The sequence below is a fragment of the Cynocephalus volans genome, chromosome 2 (assembly GCF_027409185.1).
Source record: "Cynocephalus volans isolate mCynVol1 chromosome 2, mCynVol1.pri, whole genome shotgun sequence".
NCBI classification, from domain to species: domain Eukaryota; kingdom Metazoa; phylum Chordata; class Mammalia; order Dermoptera; family Cynocephalidae; genus Cynocephalus; species Cynocephalus volans.
Genome location: NC_084461.1, coordinates 82273018 through 82290014, shown reverse-complemented (window position 1 = coordinate 82290014; position 16997 = coordinate 82273018). Strand labels below are relative to the sequence as shown.

The 16997-nt window shown below is 39.3% G+C and overlaps 1 protein-coding gene across 1 annotated transcript in view; it reads right to left on the bottom strand.

Annotated features, from left to right (window-relative positions):
- The window catches only part of FAM81B (family with sequence similarity 81 member B), a 64824-nt gene extending 53306 nt beyond the window's left edge, over positions 1-11518 (bottom strand). Inside the window, exons 1-3 of the mRNA XM_063087613.1 lie at positions 11407-11518; positions 10890-10987; positions 7832-7896 (exon numbers count right to left, since the gene is read on the bottom strand). Of these exons, the coding sequence (XP_062943683.1) occupies positions 7832-7896; positions 10890-10987; positions 11407-11416 (173 nt within the window). The 5' untranslated portion in view covers positions 11417-11518. The remainder of the gene's footprint in view (positions 1-7831; positions 7897-10889; positions 10988-11406) is intronic.
- Positions 11519-16997: the final 5479 nt, after the last annotated feature.

The window sequence follows — 16997 nt, the reverse complement described above, 5'->3', positions numbered from 1 at the left end:
GGGAGGAAAGGCAGAAAACACCTGACTACTTGATGATGTTAAACCATTAAATTAACCAAACTCTAGATTTTTATGTTATATGAGCTAATCGATGTCCTTACATTTAAGCCATTTTTGGTTGGGGTTTCTGTTATGTGAAGCTGAAAGCTCTGTATCTGTATCTAGGAACTTAGCAATAAAAATGTCAGTTGAAATGAAATATCAGTTAATAAGCATTTACTGAATATCTACTCATTATATGAGTATATGTTCATATATAATATATACTCGTATTATGGTCTGTCACTCAAGGACTTTAGTATAATTCAGTGTTTCTCTTAAAGAAACTTGAATTGGTATCACAGGGGTGGGGAAGGGAGGGAAGTTGTTAAAATATAGATTCCTGGGCTGCACCATAGACCTACTAAATCACAGTCTTGGGGTAGGTGGGGAGAGCAAGAATATGTATTTTAAGCAAGCACTTAAGTGAAGCTAATGTATTGTAAAGACTGAACACCACTGATTTGTTGAAGACTGGTCATGTGACCCAGTGAATGAGGCAGGATATATAATGAAGTCCTGAAGTGTGAAATGTGGAATATGAGCTGTCAGGTTCTGTAGACACTCAGAACAACCTTGGCAAGTTGGAAAGGCAGGTAGACTGAGGGTAAAACACAGGCTCCACCAGTTACCAACTAAGGTATTTCAGTTGCTTCATCTTTAAGCAGGGTCAACAGGGCCTACTTTGCTGTCTGGTTGTAAGATCTGAGATAATAGGTGAGAAGCATGGAGCTGGGCAGTGACATCTGTGTCCCACAGCTGCACCGCAGCCCAGGGCTATGAGTGGCGAAGTGCACGACTGTCAAGATTGTATCCAGAGAGAGCAAAGAGGAAGCAGAGCTGAGCCAGCAGAGGGATCAGTGAACAGGGCTGCCACCTCCGCTGACATGCCAGTCTGCGGTCCTGCCTGTCACAGCCGGCTTCAAGGTTGTTGCTATTTGGCACATTGAAGGAACCTCCTAAGGGGGCAGCACCTACTGCTTTGCAAATGTATTTACCTATAAAAGCATGGAGACATTAAGTGACCTACACAAATGCTGGACTGCAGTCATTCCTTTTCCTTTAGTTTTTAAACTTTATTTTTTAAAGTTATTTTATGTTTAAGTGGAGAGCTTTCTTTTTTGAAATTTCTTTTCATACCTAAAACTTGCTATTAATTGGAGTATAATTATTAGGTTTATTAATAATGTTCAGTGAAACACCAAGTAATGCTGTTTAGTTCTATTTACGTGATTCCTACAAGATAAACACAGAGCTTGCATATTTTTTCCAATTTCCATTGCCATAAGGAAAGAGAATATTATATTCTAATTGACCTTTCTAAAGCAACAACTGGAAGAATAAACACTTGAACATTCTTAATCTTCTAAGAGAAATTCCTGATGATACCATTATTCAAATCATCAGGTTACTCAAAAGGTTAAAAAATAAGGCCTTTTACTAGGAGCAAGTTGTGACTGCCCTGGTTCTTTAAGTAAATAAAAAGTAAAAACAAAACAAACTTATTTGTTAGTATATCAGTGGGAACTTTATCTTTATTTAACTGTGAAAGGAAAGAAATAACTGAATATTGCAGACTAATCCAGATGGAGTTCCTAACCACAGGAGGAAGAATTCCTATGGGGACTTTTCAGAGAGATATTTGGGCTTTACATAGATCATTGATTATGTAGCTGACAACTGAGTCTGAACAGATTTTTCGCAAACTCTGAGTTCTATTTCCCAGCAACTCGGTGTGACTTACACCAGCTGTGCTGTAGCTGGCAGATGCATCAGTACATGGAGCCTCTCACTTCTCTGCCTGTTCTGTTCTTGTGAATAGAGCACTAAATTTACTTGGGAAATTCTGATAACCATTTTGGCAACCTGTAATACTCAGAGACAAAATCTGATAATTTAAACCCTTTTCTAGAACACAAAGGGGCATAAGTGAAGAAAAATTTCTAGATTTTTATGCTATCTATTATACGACTAGTTACATTCTGTGTGCACAGAGTCATGCAAAAAACATAAAGTTAAATTTTAGAGAATATTTTGATGCATCACAAAAATAATCTCTGAGTGGGTGTGGGGAGTGATGAAATGGACAAAGTATTTTCTATCATTTCTCCATTGCTTGTTTATAGCCACCCTGGCAGATGGGTTTTGGTAGCTGTAGAAGCCTCCATGGCTGAATTGTACGTAGGGCTGGATCCTCTTGGAGGTGAGGGAAGCAATTCGAGTTTCAGTGAATGCAGTTCAGGAAAAGGCAAACCAAGGCCAGCAGGGTTGGGCCAGCAAGGGGCCGGCATGGGGAAGGGCCCATAAAAGAGGTGATTCCAAATAGTGGCCAGGAAAAGACTGGAGAAACAGACTGATGGTGGATCTTTTTCTGTGAGAAGTTATGTACTCTATGGGGTGAACTCCTCACATTTGGTAAAATTTCCAATAAAATTGCAAAATTACTGATGGACCTGGTGTGACTGGCTTTCTTAGTTGTGGAGGCAGCAAGGCTGGCAAGGGTTCCAGTCAGAGTCTCTCTGTGAATGAGGGCAGGGTGGACATCTGGGTCACACTCATAGGTAAACCATATGTAAACTGCAGCAGCAAACTGTTTTGATGATGTTTGCCATTCCTATACCATTTGGCAGCACTCTTGAAACACATTCCCATGTTACCTTTCTCTTTTTTGGTGTGTGTTTTTATGTGAGTCTCTAGGGGAAAAACACTATACTTGCAGTCAGAAGACCTGGTTTCAAGTTCTGTCTCTGCCATTTTTACCTTTAACCTGTCTTAGGTTGCCCGGAAGACGGCTCCTTCTCTGTCCTGTGGAAAGAGTGACTCCTGCCCTACCCAACTGGCTGAGGGGATCAATTCAAATAATATACCTGAAGTGCTTTGGAAGGTCTAAAAGTGTCAGACACATGTGTTCTTATAATTAGGAGTAATTATTAGATGGTGTTATGGTCTGAATGTGTCCCCCTCCCCTCCAAAAGATATGTTGAAGTCTTAACCCCCAGTACCTTAGAGTATGACCTTAGAGTATGACTTGGAAATAGGGTCATTGCAGGTGCAATTAGTTAAGATGAGGTCATACTGAAGTAAAGTGGGCGCCTAATCCAAGACTGGTTTCCTTATAAAAAGGTGGCCAAGTGAAGAGAGAGACACACAGGGAGAAGGTCATGTGAAGATGGAGGCAGAGATTAGAGTGACGCAGCTACAGGCCAAGGAATGCCAGGGATTGCCGATGGTCACCAGATGCTGGGAGAGAGTCAAAGAACAGATCTGCCCTCAGAAGGAACCAGTGCTGCTGACACCTTGATTGTGGACTTCTAATCTCCAGAACTGTCAGACAATAAATTTCTGTTGTTTTAAGCCACTCAGTTTGTGGTATTGTATTATGGCAGCCCTGAGAAACTAATAAAGATGGTAAATTGTTTGAAGGGAGTTCCCAGCCCAGAAGAAATGTTAGGAATTATGATGACACTATTTTATTTCTATATAGTGCTTATAGTCAACATGTCACCTTCATAAACACATTTCATTTCATTCTCACAACTACCTTGTGGCATAAGTAAAATTGTTCTCCTTTTAGGAAGAAACTGAGGCCTGAAGTTATCACTAACTCATCTTGGAAACATTTGAATGTGCCTCTTCCCTTTCTCCTACGTGACAGCAGCTTTGCTTGGGCCAATGAGTGGCTCTTCCTGTTGTATTTGCACTTTTCTCAGAGGGATAACTTATGTTTATTCCTCTGCTTCTTAATATGTACCTTACTTCCAATATCATGTGCTTTTTCATTTCAGTCACCTTTCCTTGCTTGGCTCACATCTCTCTTTGGAGTCCTAAGGGTCCTCTCTGAGGCCCAGAGGTTGGAGGGGCTTCCTCTCTGCTCTAGAGAACCGAGACTGGCTCCAGCCTGACCTCAGCCGAGTTCTCCCACTTGAGCAGAAGCTCTTAAGTGTGGCAAGAATCCAGAGAGCTCCAGAAGCAAGAGGGACAGAGTGTCATCTGGCCAGCCCCTGCCCTGACTGATTTGGGGGTCTCTGTGGGTAATTCCTGCAGCTGTGCCCACTTATAGCCAGGGTCGTGCCCATCACAGGCAGGGGCAGTGAGAAGGTGAAAGAAAATAAAAGACTGCACTGTGGCTGATGGTAACTCCATCCAGACGAACGTGACCTGTCTGTAGAAAGCTCAACCAGCAGAGTTTTGTCTTCCTTTCTTGTGCACTGTAATATGAAATATTGGTCTCCATCATGTAGCAACAAAGGCAGTGTATCACTGCATAATAACGTGTCTGCCACGGTGCTAAGAAAAACCTTGAAAATGAATACTTTCAGACCCTGAATGCCGTATTCTACTCTCAAGGAGAAGTCATTAACCATTTATTGACTTACTGAAAGTTTTATGTATCTAAAGTTTAAATACTATTCTTTGGCTGTCACCCAGACCCTCATCTTCCCAAAATGTACTCCTGAGAGAATTCCTGAGACATATACTGACTATAGGTCAGACTGGACAACTCCTCAGTACAAAACAACCTCATTTTCCTGGCCTCTTTTTTGTTTGGGAAATTTAGAACTTTCCCCAGAGGCAGCAGAAACTCAGGATTCATTTTATCCACAGACTTTCAAATCAAATCCTATATACTGTCATAGTTCAAGTTCATACTTCCCTGCTTTTTACTCCAGCCATCCTCACCCTTTTTCTGTTCCCGCCACACCCCAGGAATACTCCTGCATTAGAAACTTTGCTCTTCCCCCAGATGTCCACATGGCCAAATCCCCCATTTCCTGGTCTTTGCTCAAATGCCAACTTCTCACTGAGGGCTGTTCTGACCAGGCTGTCAAACAGTGCGTGTGTTTCCATCCTGCTAGAGTGGAAGCTCCATGTGGGCAGCAATCATGGTCTGTGTTATTCACTGGTGATTCTCCAACTGCCTAGCACAGTGCCTGGCACATAGCAGGTGCTTAATAAATATTTGTTAAGTGAATAAATGATAATAACCAGTTTTTGAAGACCAAAGAATTTTAGAGATGGAAGAGACCTTAGAAAGTATTTGATTCCATGATGAGAAACTTTCTCTTTCTTTCTTTTTTTGGGGGGGAGAGTCAATTAAAAAAAAATAAACAGAGGTTTATGGGCAGAATTTGTTTTCCATTCAAAATTAAATCCCATGGACAAATAACGTATGCTATTAAATTGTAACCACCTACGTTATTACATAGAAGAAATTGTGGGCAGAGTTGAGAAGTAGCAAGTAGAGGCCACTTTCTAGTCTGCATCCTGGAAATGAAATCTGGATCTTATCGTGAACACAGATAGCCCTTGGGACCCATCCTAGATCACTTGAAACCCCTACCCCACTTTATAGAGGAGGCAGAGATTGCCCGGAGAAGAGGAGACATTTTCTTTTTCTCAAGGTCACATAGTTGATCAGAGGCAGATTCAAGAGCAGACTGGAGGTGTCCTGGCCACCTTTCGGTGTGCCTTTCACCAGCAGAAGAAAAAGAACAAGAAAAAAAGGCTTTGGTGCTTTTCTACTCAATTAAGCTTAAATGAAAATTGGATACACTGTCACAAAATCAGTGGATGTCTGTTCATTGTGGAAATCAGAATTATTAATTGCCTTTAATATAATGTCACCATAATTGTCCTATCAATGACTGCAAGCATTCTGCCACCTTTGACCCATGGATTATTAATACTACCTAACATTTAACAAGTACTAATAATGTATGGGTGTTGCTCAAACTGACTGAGGCCGAGAGTCGCCCTGTAAACACACCTGGTCTGCCTGTCCTTTTTATGTGCATATCTCGAGCCCAACCTTTTTCATAGGATAGGCATTACTACTTTTGTTGCTGGATTTTTACTTTTTTAGCTTGTTATTCTTTGTTGTTAGTATTACCTATAAGTATACCCATATATCTTTATATGGTTGAACCTCTGAGAATATGTAATATATATTCAGGTAGTTTAATGAGTCGATAATGACTTTTCCTTTTCTAAGTACCCTGTTTGCTTATCAATACATTTGTTGCCACCCATTGAATACTATGACTTGAGGGGTGTAATTATTTTAAAAAGTGTTGTTCCTTATGTTTATTTTATTGGATTAAATATGTCAGTTCAAAATGTCTACACTGATGATTGAAATGCCTGAATGCTATCTTGCTTTTCCAGTTAATCAGCTATCCAGGAGTCTACTGCTTCAAGCAGAGCTCTAACAATTCAATTGCTCCACCATTACTCTCCATTAAATCTGTCAACTACAGTTATCAAGAATCAATATTCAATGCACCATGACAGACTGCTGTAGGGGTATCAAAAAGCAGAAGGCCAGAGAATCCCTGCCTTTAGGGAATTTGTAGCCTGCGCTAAGAAATTAGAGGGGAGAGACCAAAAGAGAACTAACCATCTCAGGTGCTAAATAGAAAGAAAGTTCTAGATATATGGTTTAGTCAGCAAGAGAAATCTACTTGGGTTCATACTGAAATTTGGCAGTCTGGAAAAATGATTTCTATTTTCCATTCATTATGTGTAGTCAGATAGGAGCAAGTCTCCCTTTTCTCCTTGGATGATAAGGTTAGCTAATATGTCCATTGCTAATCATTATTTTTGTACATACCACATTCATTGTCCTTAACTCAGAAAACATTTCATCTATCCAAATGTAGTATTTTTTAACATTAAAAAAAAATCATTTCCCCATGTTTTGTTCCATTTTTTTCTAAATTATAGTCTCACAATCACATAAGCAATTATAAGTCATGGGGAGCATGAAAAGAAGGGCCAAAAAACTGCGGTCAAACTATTTAAAATGTATTGAATTTAATTGGCGAAGGAACAGGGAAATTCTTAATTGTGAAAATATTCCAATAAAAATCAGCAAATTTAAAATTGTATCATCTTCATTGTTAAGTGTAATTCTAAAAAATCCAAGTCGAGTGTTAAATTGTTTTCCTTTGCATTGACTCATTTCATTTATTTGGTCATTACTCTTCCGTGGTCATGATGCATATTTTAGAATCTGAATTATTTTATAACTGCAGTGGACTCTAGAGAGCTTGTAGTCCAACCTTTTCATTTGCAAATGAAAAAACTAAAGCCCAGAGACATTATGGGACTAACTGAGGCCACACAGCAAATTAGTGAAAGAACTGAGATTAAATCCCAAGTGCCCTGAAAACATGAACAGGAACATCAGACCAAACTCTTCTTTGAAATAAATAGAAAACAACTCAAATTCATATGCATTGCCTCTATAAGCCCATGTTTACAAACCGGAATTCTAGGATCTTTTGGACAATGTGCATGTATCAATAATATGTTATTATACTTGTGTTTCCAAGTGCCCAGATTTGTCCCTTTTCTGTCAACCCTTCTTCGATGAGCTTCAGGTATGGTACTGTAACCACCAGAAACAAAATTTTCTGATGATTAATTTATTTCGAATTTTCTTGAGTTTTTCTCATGAAATCTTAACAGATTTACCTGGTTTATTTTGAAAGCCCTGGTTAGCTATGTCTGAAATTGTCCAATGTTACTTTTTGTCTATATTGTATTATTTTACCCATAAATTTATAGGAATTTAAAGAGGTTATTTTAAAGAGGAGGCAGTAAAATCTGTTTGCTCTGTCAATCAGAAAGAAATAGGATAGAGAAGTTTGTCTTTCTGAGATAGTTTAGTCTCTTCTGAAAGCAAAAAACTAGTTTAGATGAACTCAAAGGTCTCATTTAGGCACTTTAATCTCTGACTGAATCATTAAATGCAGTAAATAGTTAAACTAGTTATAATTTATAGACTTACTTGTTGACATATTCAACTAGATCTGTAGCACTCTTGGTTGACATTTTTGCTGGAGATAATCTTACCTAAAACAAAGGTCATGGATTTAAAATACATCATCTGCTACCTTACTCTTATCTATTTTATCCTCACATAAGTGTTCTGATTTTAAACTAAATATATACCATAGATCATAGACCATCAACCCAATTAATCTTGTACACCCCATTTGCATGGCTAATGACTAAAACCAAAATTAAGTTCTGGGGAGATACTAAATAGCTACATTCCATAGATTTGGTATAACAGTTGGAACAGACTCAAAGACATAGATTATTCCTAGATAATTGTTCAATGAAATATCCAAAGATTATTGACTAAGTTACTAGAGAAGTCCTCAGAGAGTTAATAGCATTACTTCTGACGTGCTATTTTCAAAGAAAATCAGCTAATTTTCAAAAACAAAGCCCCAAACTAGAAAACTAGTTTATCCAAGAAATTTTATTTTCTAAGAAACCTGGATGTTAGGTCAGTATGGTCAACGAGAAATAAAAGCACAAAGCACAGCTATATACATAATTTACTAACACCTGACAATCTCTAATCCAGTAAAATGATCTTACTAGAAAGTTCAATTTACATGGAAGTTGATAATTTTGTAGCATTCTATGAGGTAAAAGGATACCAGATGTACTCACTGTTTTGTGTATGCTGAAAATGCTCTCAACTCTAATGTCCTTTTATTTTTTAAGTTTAAAAACAGAACACAGATTTATCCTAATTTTAATAGTCTATCTCTGAACTGGATTCAATAGGGAGAGTATGAGTGGTATTCCATCTCAGTTAAAAAAATTAAACAAAATATATTCCTAGGGTTTTTTTTTCTTTTTTGGTTTACATTATTGTATACTACATATAATGATGGGCAGAATATGTTAAGACCCCAATACAGAAATCATTCCTTTTACCAATGCCTAAGGAGCATTAAGGAGAAATTTAATTGGAAACCTTCCTCCTACAAAAACAACAACAACAACAACAACAACAAAACCCCCCAAATAAGACAACAAAAAACCCTATAACCTTATAAAAAAGGTAAGTCCATTATCAAGAATGCTGATAAAGGATATCTGACAATAGTCAGGCTCTCCTGCCCCAGCCCTCTTGGAGGTGAGCCACCAGAACGAGCTCCAGGCTGCACACATTGGAGTCAGCGATAGTGCTTTAGCCCTCTCCCCATGGCAGAATGGGGTTCACAATGAATCTGATGATCCAAAAACCAGTCTTCCTCTAAAGAATGGATCACTAGAGCCAGTACGATGGGCTCTCAGGTGTCCACATTACGGAAACTGTCCTAAATCCCTAGAGGACTTGACTGGCCTTCTGTCCTGTCACCTGCTTTCACTCTTGTTTCTTGCTGGGACAGTACTGGCCCTGGGCTCCTTACCTACTTCATACCAATTTTTTCCATATTTCTCCACTGCTCCACCTGGTCTGTGGGGGTCTGTTTTTGATATTTTCTCAGGAACTGATTGGTCCTTGCCTTACATATTTGGCACCTAGCAGCGCTTTGTATTTGTGGAATGAAAGAGTACTATGAACAGCATATCCAAGGACACTAAATTACTGGGCTGTTATCTTCCTTCCTCCTCTGGAGAAAAGTATAACAGTTGGATATATATCTGTCTTATTTTTATTTTATTAATTTTTAAGTCTTATTTGGAAGAGTACAAATAATATGCTCTTAAAAACACACCCATACACGCACTTTCAAAGTGACAAATGTTAAACATAATCATGGAGGAAAATTCAGAAAAACATAGAAAAGTAAAAGATACAGAAAAAAAATTCTCACTCATAATTCTATTATCTACAGCAAAGCCATTCTACTACTACATTGTGGTGTGATTGTTTCCTCTTTTTTAATGTGTTAATTATGTATCTAAGACAATATTTAAGTTTTTATATCTTTGCTACTAATTAAATATAAGAGTCAGTTCTGTTTCATCCCATTCCTACAGAGTAGGATGTAACTGTATTTAAAAATTGTCTCACAATCAAACAACTTGGTGGTTATTATTGGATTTTTCTTTTACATATGTCAATTTTTATCTGTTTCATCATAATACTTTAAAATATTATAGTTCTTTATGGCTTTATGGACTATAAAGTACTTGTATATAATGTGATTCCATTCTTCCAACAGCCTCATAAGGTGGGTATTATTATTTTCACAGTATGGATGACGTCAGTTACCTTAAGTAACTGGAATCCTTCCTTATTATGAAAAGAATCTAAGATGATTATTTTTATAGCTGAGGAACTTGAGGATCACATAAGTAATGAACTTACTCAAGATCAGGTAGATAATGATATTAATCACCTATAGATAGCTATTGATTGAGCCCATCCTAACCTGCTAAGCACTTTACCTAAGTGGCTAATTCATACTGCACAACAACTTTGTACGATAGGCCTAATTAGCCCATTTCATAGAAGAGGAAACAGAAAGGTTAAGTAATCACCCAAAGTCACAGAGCTAGTGTGTGGTACAGTCAACAGACACCAAAAATCAGTGCATGATATTGTGCTAGCTTTCCGGTACTGTTTCCATAATAAGAGGCTGCATCCACTGGTCAGGTTACAAGAATTACAAAACAAAGCCTAAAAACACTGCTTGCTTTGAATGATCTTTTTAATCAATGTGACAAGAACTAATAAAGAAAACATTTTATTCAGTGATTCTTTTTTTTTTTATGTTAGAATGAATTCTATACCTTGAGTTTGTCATGTTCCTTTTTAAAACTCATAAAAAATAAATTATTATCAAATTTTAAAAAATTTAACCTCATATGTTTAAAGTCAGTCCAGTTAATGTATTTACAAATTGAGACCCTTTCTCTTATCAGCTTGTGCTGACACCAGTCATTTTATCAAGGAAGAACAAACAGGAAGTATGGAAAGAGTGAAAGGAAAAACCATTCTTCCAGGACTTCTTAAAATTCTCTAAGCAACCTTAAGCTTTAAAGAAGCAGAGCAAAATATTCTATTTTTAAGATGAATCTCTAAAAGTACTTGCTTTCTTTTCTTGGTCACTGTCTGAGCCAGGAAGGGGGCCATCAGGTTCATCCGGCTGTTTCTCGGCAGCTGGGGAGACACTTTTGTTTACATCCGTATCTAGGCAACCAGAATGCTGAATCAGATGAGGAACTATGGCAAGTGAATTTTTGCTGTGGTGGTAATTTTTTAAATTGAGGACAGTTTCTGTCCATATGGCTATGCTTAAAGGGAGGCTTCCAATTTGTTCTACACTCCCTGCTTCCCTCCTCCCCAACCTCAAGTCTCCCTCACGCCCCCATCATATCTATAGTCAGCCAGAACAACATATCCTCACAGGTACTTCCACAGGACGTTCAGGATCTTTGTTGAGATCAAATGGTTCTAAAATAATAGGGAATGATGTCTCACCCTATTGTGCCCAAGCCATCTGAGGGTCTTCTTTGGGATTTATTACTTTGTTTTTATTTAATAAGAAACATACAAGATAGTAAAGTTTAAGAAATTTAGAGACATTGAGGAGTCCGTGAGATAAGTACCTGAACTCATGATGCTTGATTTTCCAGCTTTATTTTATGTTGGTTTGATTTTTTGAAGGGAAACAGAGATTTGTTTTCTTTCTCAGAAAGCCAAAGTATTAAGGAATCTCGGTTGTATCCTAACTAAGGTCTTCACGTCTTGGGGGCATCTGCCCAAGGGTGACTTACCAGCATTGTGACTGCAGGAAGGACCTGTGATGTCAATGGAGCTGGCCCTCATGCTATAAGTCCCTGGGATTTAGGAGCTTCAGGCGTTTTCCTCAATGCTCATTGTCCTAAAAATCACCAGGTCCTTGCGTCTTTGTCTCCTTGGGTGAGAGGGGCTGTTGTTAAACTGATATTTCACACTCTTCTCCTGATTTCATCTTTATGGTTTGGTAAGAGACCAGTTTCTGTCAAATAAGACAAACAGAAAATGAAATGCTGCAGTTCTCCCAAGTCTTTCTCCAGCTATGCTAGTTGAAGAAGCTAACTCTTCAAGGACACTAGAGAAGTATCACAAATAATGAGGCACTAATGACAGGTGACATGGGTCAGGGTTTTAAATAAATTAAATGCTGAACTTTGGCTGTGTAGAGGTAATTTTATTCAGTTATTTGACCAAAAAGGAGTGGATTATTTCAGCTCCAAGAATTTTTTCTTAGTTTTAAAATTAGAATGTGCATATTTTGTTAATACTACTTGGCCCTCATATACAGAAATGATGCTATTGGCTAAGTTACTGTCCAAATTATGGTGCCAAATCTGCCTTGCACACAATGTTCAGAAAGCTGAGTGACAAACTATGATCCCACAGATAAAGATCACCTATGATTTTGGCTTGAATGGTATTTCCTTTAGTGCTAAACTAAGTCCTTAAAACTTAGAGATACAGAAGTTCATGGTTCGCAAGCAGTCCAAAATACTTATTATACCACCCCTGTCATCATTTTATCTAGTGCAAAGGGAGACTGACACACACCCCTGACTGATATCAGGTGGCTGTGGATTCTGAGAGAGTGGGTTGGAACCCTGACTCCTCAACCTATTGGCTGTTTACTTTGGGCAAAATTATATCACCTCATCAAGCCTCAGCTTTCTCCTCTATAAAATGAGCTAATAGTAACGGTCTTATAAGGCGATTGAGAAGATTAAATGCAAGAATACACTTACAGTGCTCAGCTGAAGGCCAGGCCAGGAATCCACTAAAAGGTGACTTTTGTTAGTAATTATTTCACAAGGTGGCAATTATTCAAGATACAAGCAGGATCTGTGTGAGAGAGAAAAACTGTATTTGACTTAGTTTATTCACTTTTTAAGATTCTTTCTCTCCTTAAATTCAGCTTTTAATCCATGGCATTTAGCCATAAAAATGGGCTCCACTAAAATGAAGAGTCTAACTGGGTTGTTCTCTAAACATAAATGGCTGCTCTTTTTTTTAACAGAACAATGCATGTATTATATATGTACCATTGACTTCTGCTATGGTTTGAATGTCCTTGCCAAAACTCAAGTTGAAACTTAACTGCCATTGTAACAGTATTAAGAGGTGGTGCCTTTAAGAGTGATTGGGTCATAAGGGCTCTGCCCTCATGAATGGATTAATGCTGTTTTTGTGGATGTGAGTTATTGTGGGAGTGGGCTCCTGATAAAAAGGATAAATTTGGCCTGATTCTTTCTGTCTCACGTGCTTGCTTGTCTTTCTGCCATGTTATGACACAGCAAGAGGGCCCTCACCAGATGTGACCCCTTGATCTTAGACTTCTCAGCCTCCAGAAAGGTGAGCCAAATAAACTTTTTTGTTTTTTTAATAAATTACCCAATCTGTGGTATTCTGTTACAGTAGCAGAAAACAAGCTAAAACAACTTCCTACCTGCTTTAAGTGTGTATGTAAAATCCTTCCTAAAAATCAATGATTGGTGTAGATTGGATGCACTCAACCTCATTGAGGCTTAATCCCCACTGTGACTGTTGAGGGTGGGAAATCCTATTATGTTAATTGAAAGATGGGGTCTTGAAGAGGTGATTAGATTATGAAGACCAGGTCCTACTGAATGAATTAAAAATGGTGGTCAGGGGCATGGTTCTGAGGGCTTTAACAGAAGAACACATGAAAGGTTAGTCTCCCTGCTCTGTCATTTTCTACCTTGTGAGGCCCCTGGGTCACTGCTGTCACCACCAAGACCTTCACCAGATGTGTTGCCTGGGCTTTGGACTTCCTAGCTTCCGAAACTGTAAGCAATAAATTGTGTTTTCTTTATAAATCACCCCATTCCAAGTATTTTGTTATAAACAATAGAAACAAATTAATACAGAAAATTGGTACCAGAGAAGTGGGGTGTTTCTTTTAACAAATACTTGAAAATGTGGAAGTGGCTTTGGAACTGTGTGTTGAGGAGAGGCTGGAGGAATTTGTAGGAGCAAGCTAGAAAAAACCCAGATGCTGCTGAAAGTTTAGAGGACAAGAAAACCAGAGAAAGTTTCAGAGATTGGTTAAATGGTGGTGACCAGAATACTAGCAGAGAAATGGACTGTAAAGGCCATTAGGAGAGGGTCTCAGAAATGAGAAGGAATTTTTGGAAACTGGGACAAAGATCAACCTTGCAAGGAACTGGCAAGGAACTTGGCTGCATTGTGTCCCTAGGACTTTGTGGAAGTTGGAACTTAAGAGGTACTGACCCAGAGTATTTGGTGGAAGCAATTTCTAAGTAGCAAAACATTAAGGAAGCTGCATGGCTAGTTATAACAGCCTATGCTGAGTTATGGCAGCAAAGACATGACATAAAGCCAGAATTTAAAAGGGAAGCAGAATGTAGATTTGGAAAATTTGCAACCTGGCCATGTGGTAGAGAAGCAGAGAGCATTTTCAGAAGAAAAATGCAATGGTGCTAAGAAGATTAATACAAGAGAAAGGGATTATCAAGAGAGGGGGAAAAGGCCCTGAAGGCGTTGAAGAAGGCTCTGGAGCCAACCCTTCCATTTCAGACCCAAAGGCCAAGGCAGACAGAATGGTCTTGCGGAACAGGCCTGAGGTACCCTCCACAGGCTCGCTGCCCAGGGCCACCTCGGGAATCTGCTTTCAGCACCAGCACCTCAGCTGCTTTGGCTGCTCCAGCCATGGCTAAATTGGCCCCAGGTGTAGCTGGATCCGCAGCTTTGGAAAACATAAGACAGAAGTCTTGACAGCGTCCACATGGTGCTAGGTCTGCAGGCTCTCAGAATCCCAGAGCTGTGGAGGCTTGGGAGCCTCCACCCTGATTTCAAAGGATGTATGGAAAAGTCTGGGGGCCCAGGAAGAGATCGTCGCAGGGGCGGATTTGCCGCATAGAGTCTTGGCTATAGTGATGCCAAGGGGAAACGTGGAGTCAGAGTTGCAGCAGAGAAACCCCACCAGCACCTTGCCTAGTGGAGCCATGAGAGTAGGACCACCTTGGAGACCTCAGAGTTGTGGAGCCACCAGAGTGCAACACCAGCCTGCAAGAGCTAAAGCATCACCTGAGACCAGGAAAACCACAGAAGTGGAGCTGCCTGAGGACTTGAGGACTCTACCCCCGCTCCAGTGTGTAGAGGATGTCCGACATGGAATCAAGGCACACGATTCGTCAGCTTTGAGATTTAATGCCCACATTGCTGAGTTTTGGACTTGCTTAGGACCTGTTACCTCTTTCTTTTGGCTTATTCCTCCTTTTCTGAATGAGATTATGTACCCTATGTTTGTCCTACCATTGCATCTTGGAAGTAGATAACTTGTTTTTGATTTCCCAGATGGGACTTCAGACCTTGAACCTTTGAATTGAAACAAATTAAGACTTTGAGTTGAAATTCATGTATTTGTGTGTGAAAAGGACATGAGTTTGGGGGGTCAGGGGTGGAATGCTGTAGATTGGATGCCCCCTCAACCTCACTGAGGTTTAATCCCCACTATAACTGTTGAGGATGGAGAATCCTATTATGGTAATTGAAGGGCAGGGTCTTGAAGAAGTGATTGGATTGGAGGATCATGCCATAGTGAATGGATTAAAAGTGGTGGTCAGGGGTGTGGTTCTGAGGACTTTAAAAGAAGAACAAATGAGAGGTTAGTCTCTCTCTGCTCTGCCATTTTCTACCATGTGAGACCCCTGCATTGCTATAAAGCTACCACCAGAGAGAACCCTCACTAGTTTTGTTCCCTGGACTATGGACTTCTCAGCCTCTGAAACTGTAAGCAATAAATTTTGTTTTCTTACCAATTACCCAGTTCCAAGTATTTTGTTATAAGCAACAGAAGCGGTCTAGTTCATGAAATTCTTCCTAATTGAGGACTTTAAGTAAAATAAGCCATGCACAGAAAGACAAATACTGCAATATCTCACTCATGTGTAATCCAAAAAAGTTAATCTCATAGAAGCAAAGAGTAGAATAGTGGTTACCAGAGGCTAGGAAGGGTAGGGGAGAAGGGGGGGGGAATGGGGTGAGGCTGGTCAATGGGTACAAAGTTACAGATAGGAGGAATAAGTCCTGGTGTTCCTCAGCACAGAAGGGTGATTATAGTTAGAAAAAATATGCTGTATATTTCAAAATAGCCAGAAGAGAGAATTTTGAATGTTCTCACCACAAAAAAAAAAAAAAAAAAAAAAAGGATAAAAGTCTGAGGCAATGGATATGGTAATTACCCTGATTTTATTATTACACACTGTAGACAGGTAGGGAAACATCACACTGTACCCCTTAAATATATACCCTTATGTGTCAATTAAAAAATATAAAGAATTTCTAAAAAGAGTATGACTTAAAGTACAGAAGCCAAAAATGTTAAGTATCTATCTTAAAAACTCAATTCTGATATTTTTAATATTCTAATATTTTTAATATAGACATAAAGAAATAATCCTGACGTGGTGATCAGTGAAGGGGGATGGTCTTGAGGGTCATCCAGGACAGAGCTGCGGTGTGGCGTTGTGCACTATACAACCGTAGGGGCTGCCAATTACATGGTAGCATTTTCATATCTGTTACAATTTCTCAGGCATATGTCAGGAAGATATTGCAACAAAGTAATTATATCAGGGCAGTTTTCTGACAGGTGGAAGTAGAGTCTGAGGAAGGGGCACCTATTTTTAATTCACAAAGTAATGTATACGGACCTGTTGCAGCCCTGACCCTTGGGGGGCTGCTGAGTGCGGTGTCTTCTGCTGAACTATCCTGAACCAGCCCTGGGCCAATGCAGCCCTCAGTCACTGGCAGACGGCATCCTCCTGTACTTCCTTTTTTTCTTTCTTCCTTTCGCCTCACCTACCACCTGTTGTCTCATGCGCCATTAGGTCACCCTTCCTGGAAAGACTGTATTTGGACCTGAGTCCCCCTTAGGGCCTCACACCTTTTCTCCTGCTATTCTAACGTTACCTGCTCTGGTCTTCTAGTAATCTCTGATGTGCTTAGCACTTAATGTTTTAGGAGATATTCCTTGTGTCTCACCTCATGGTTCTTAGGAGGAAGGCTGTGCAGGCGTGAATATTCCAATTTTACAGATAAAAATACAAGGAGGCTCAAAGACATTAAGTGACTCAAATAAGCACATGGTGAAATTGCAACTGACTAGACCCCCACATCTTCCGACCCTCAGCCACCCCTT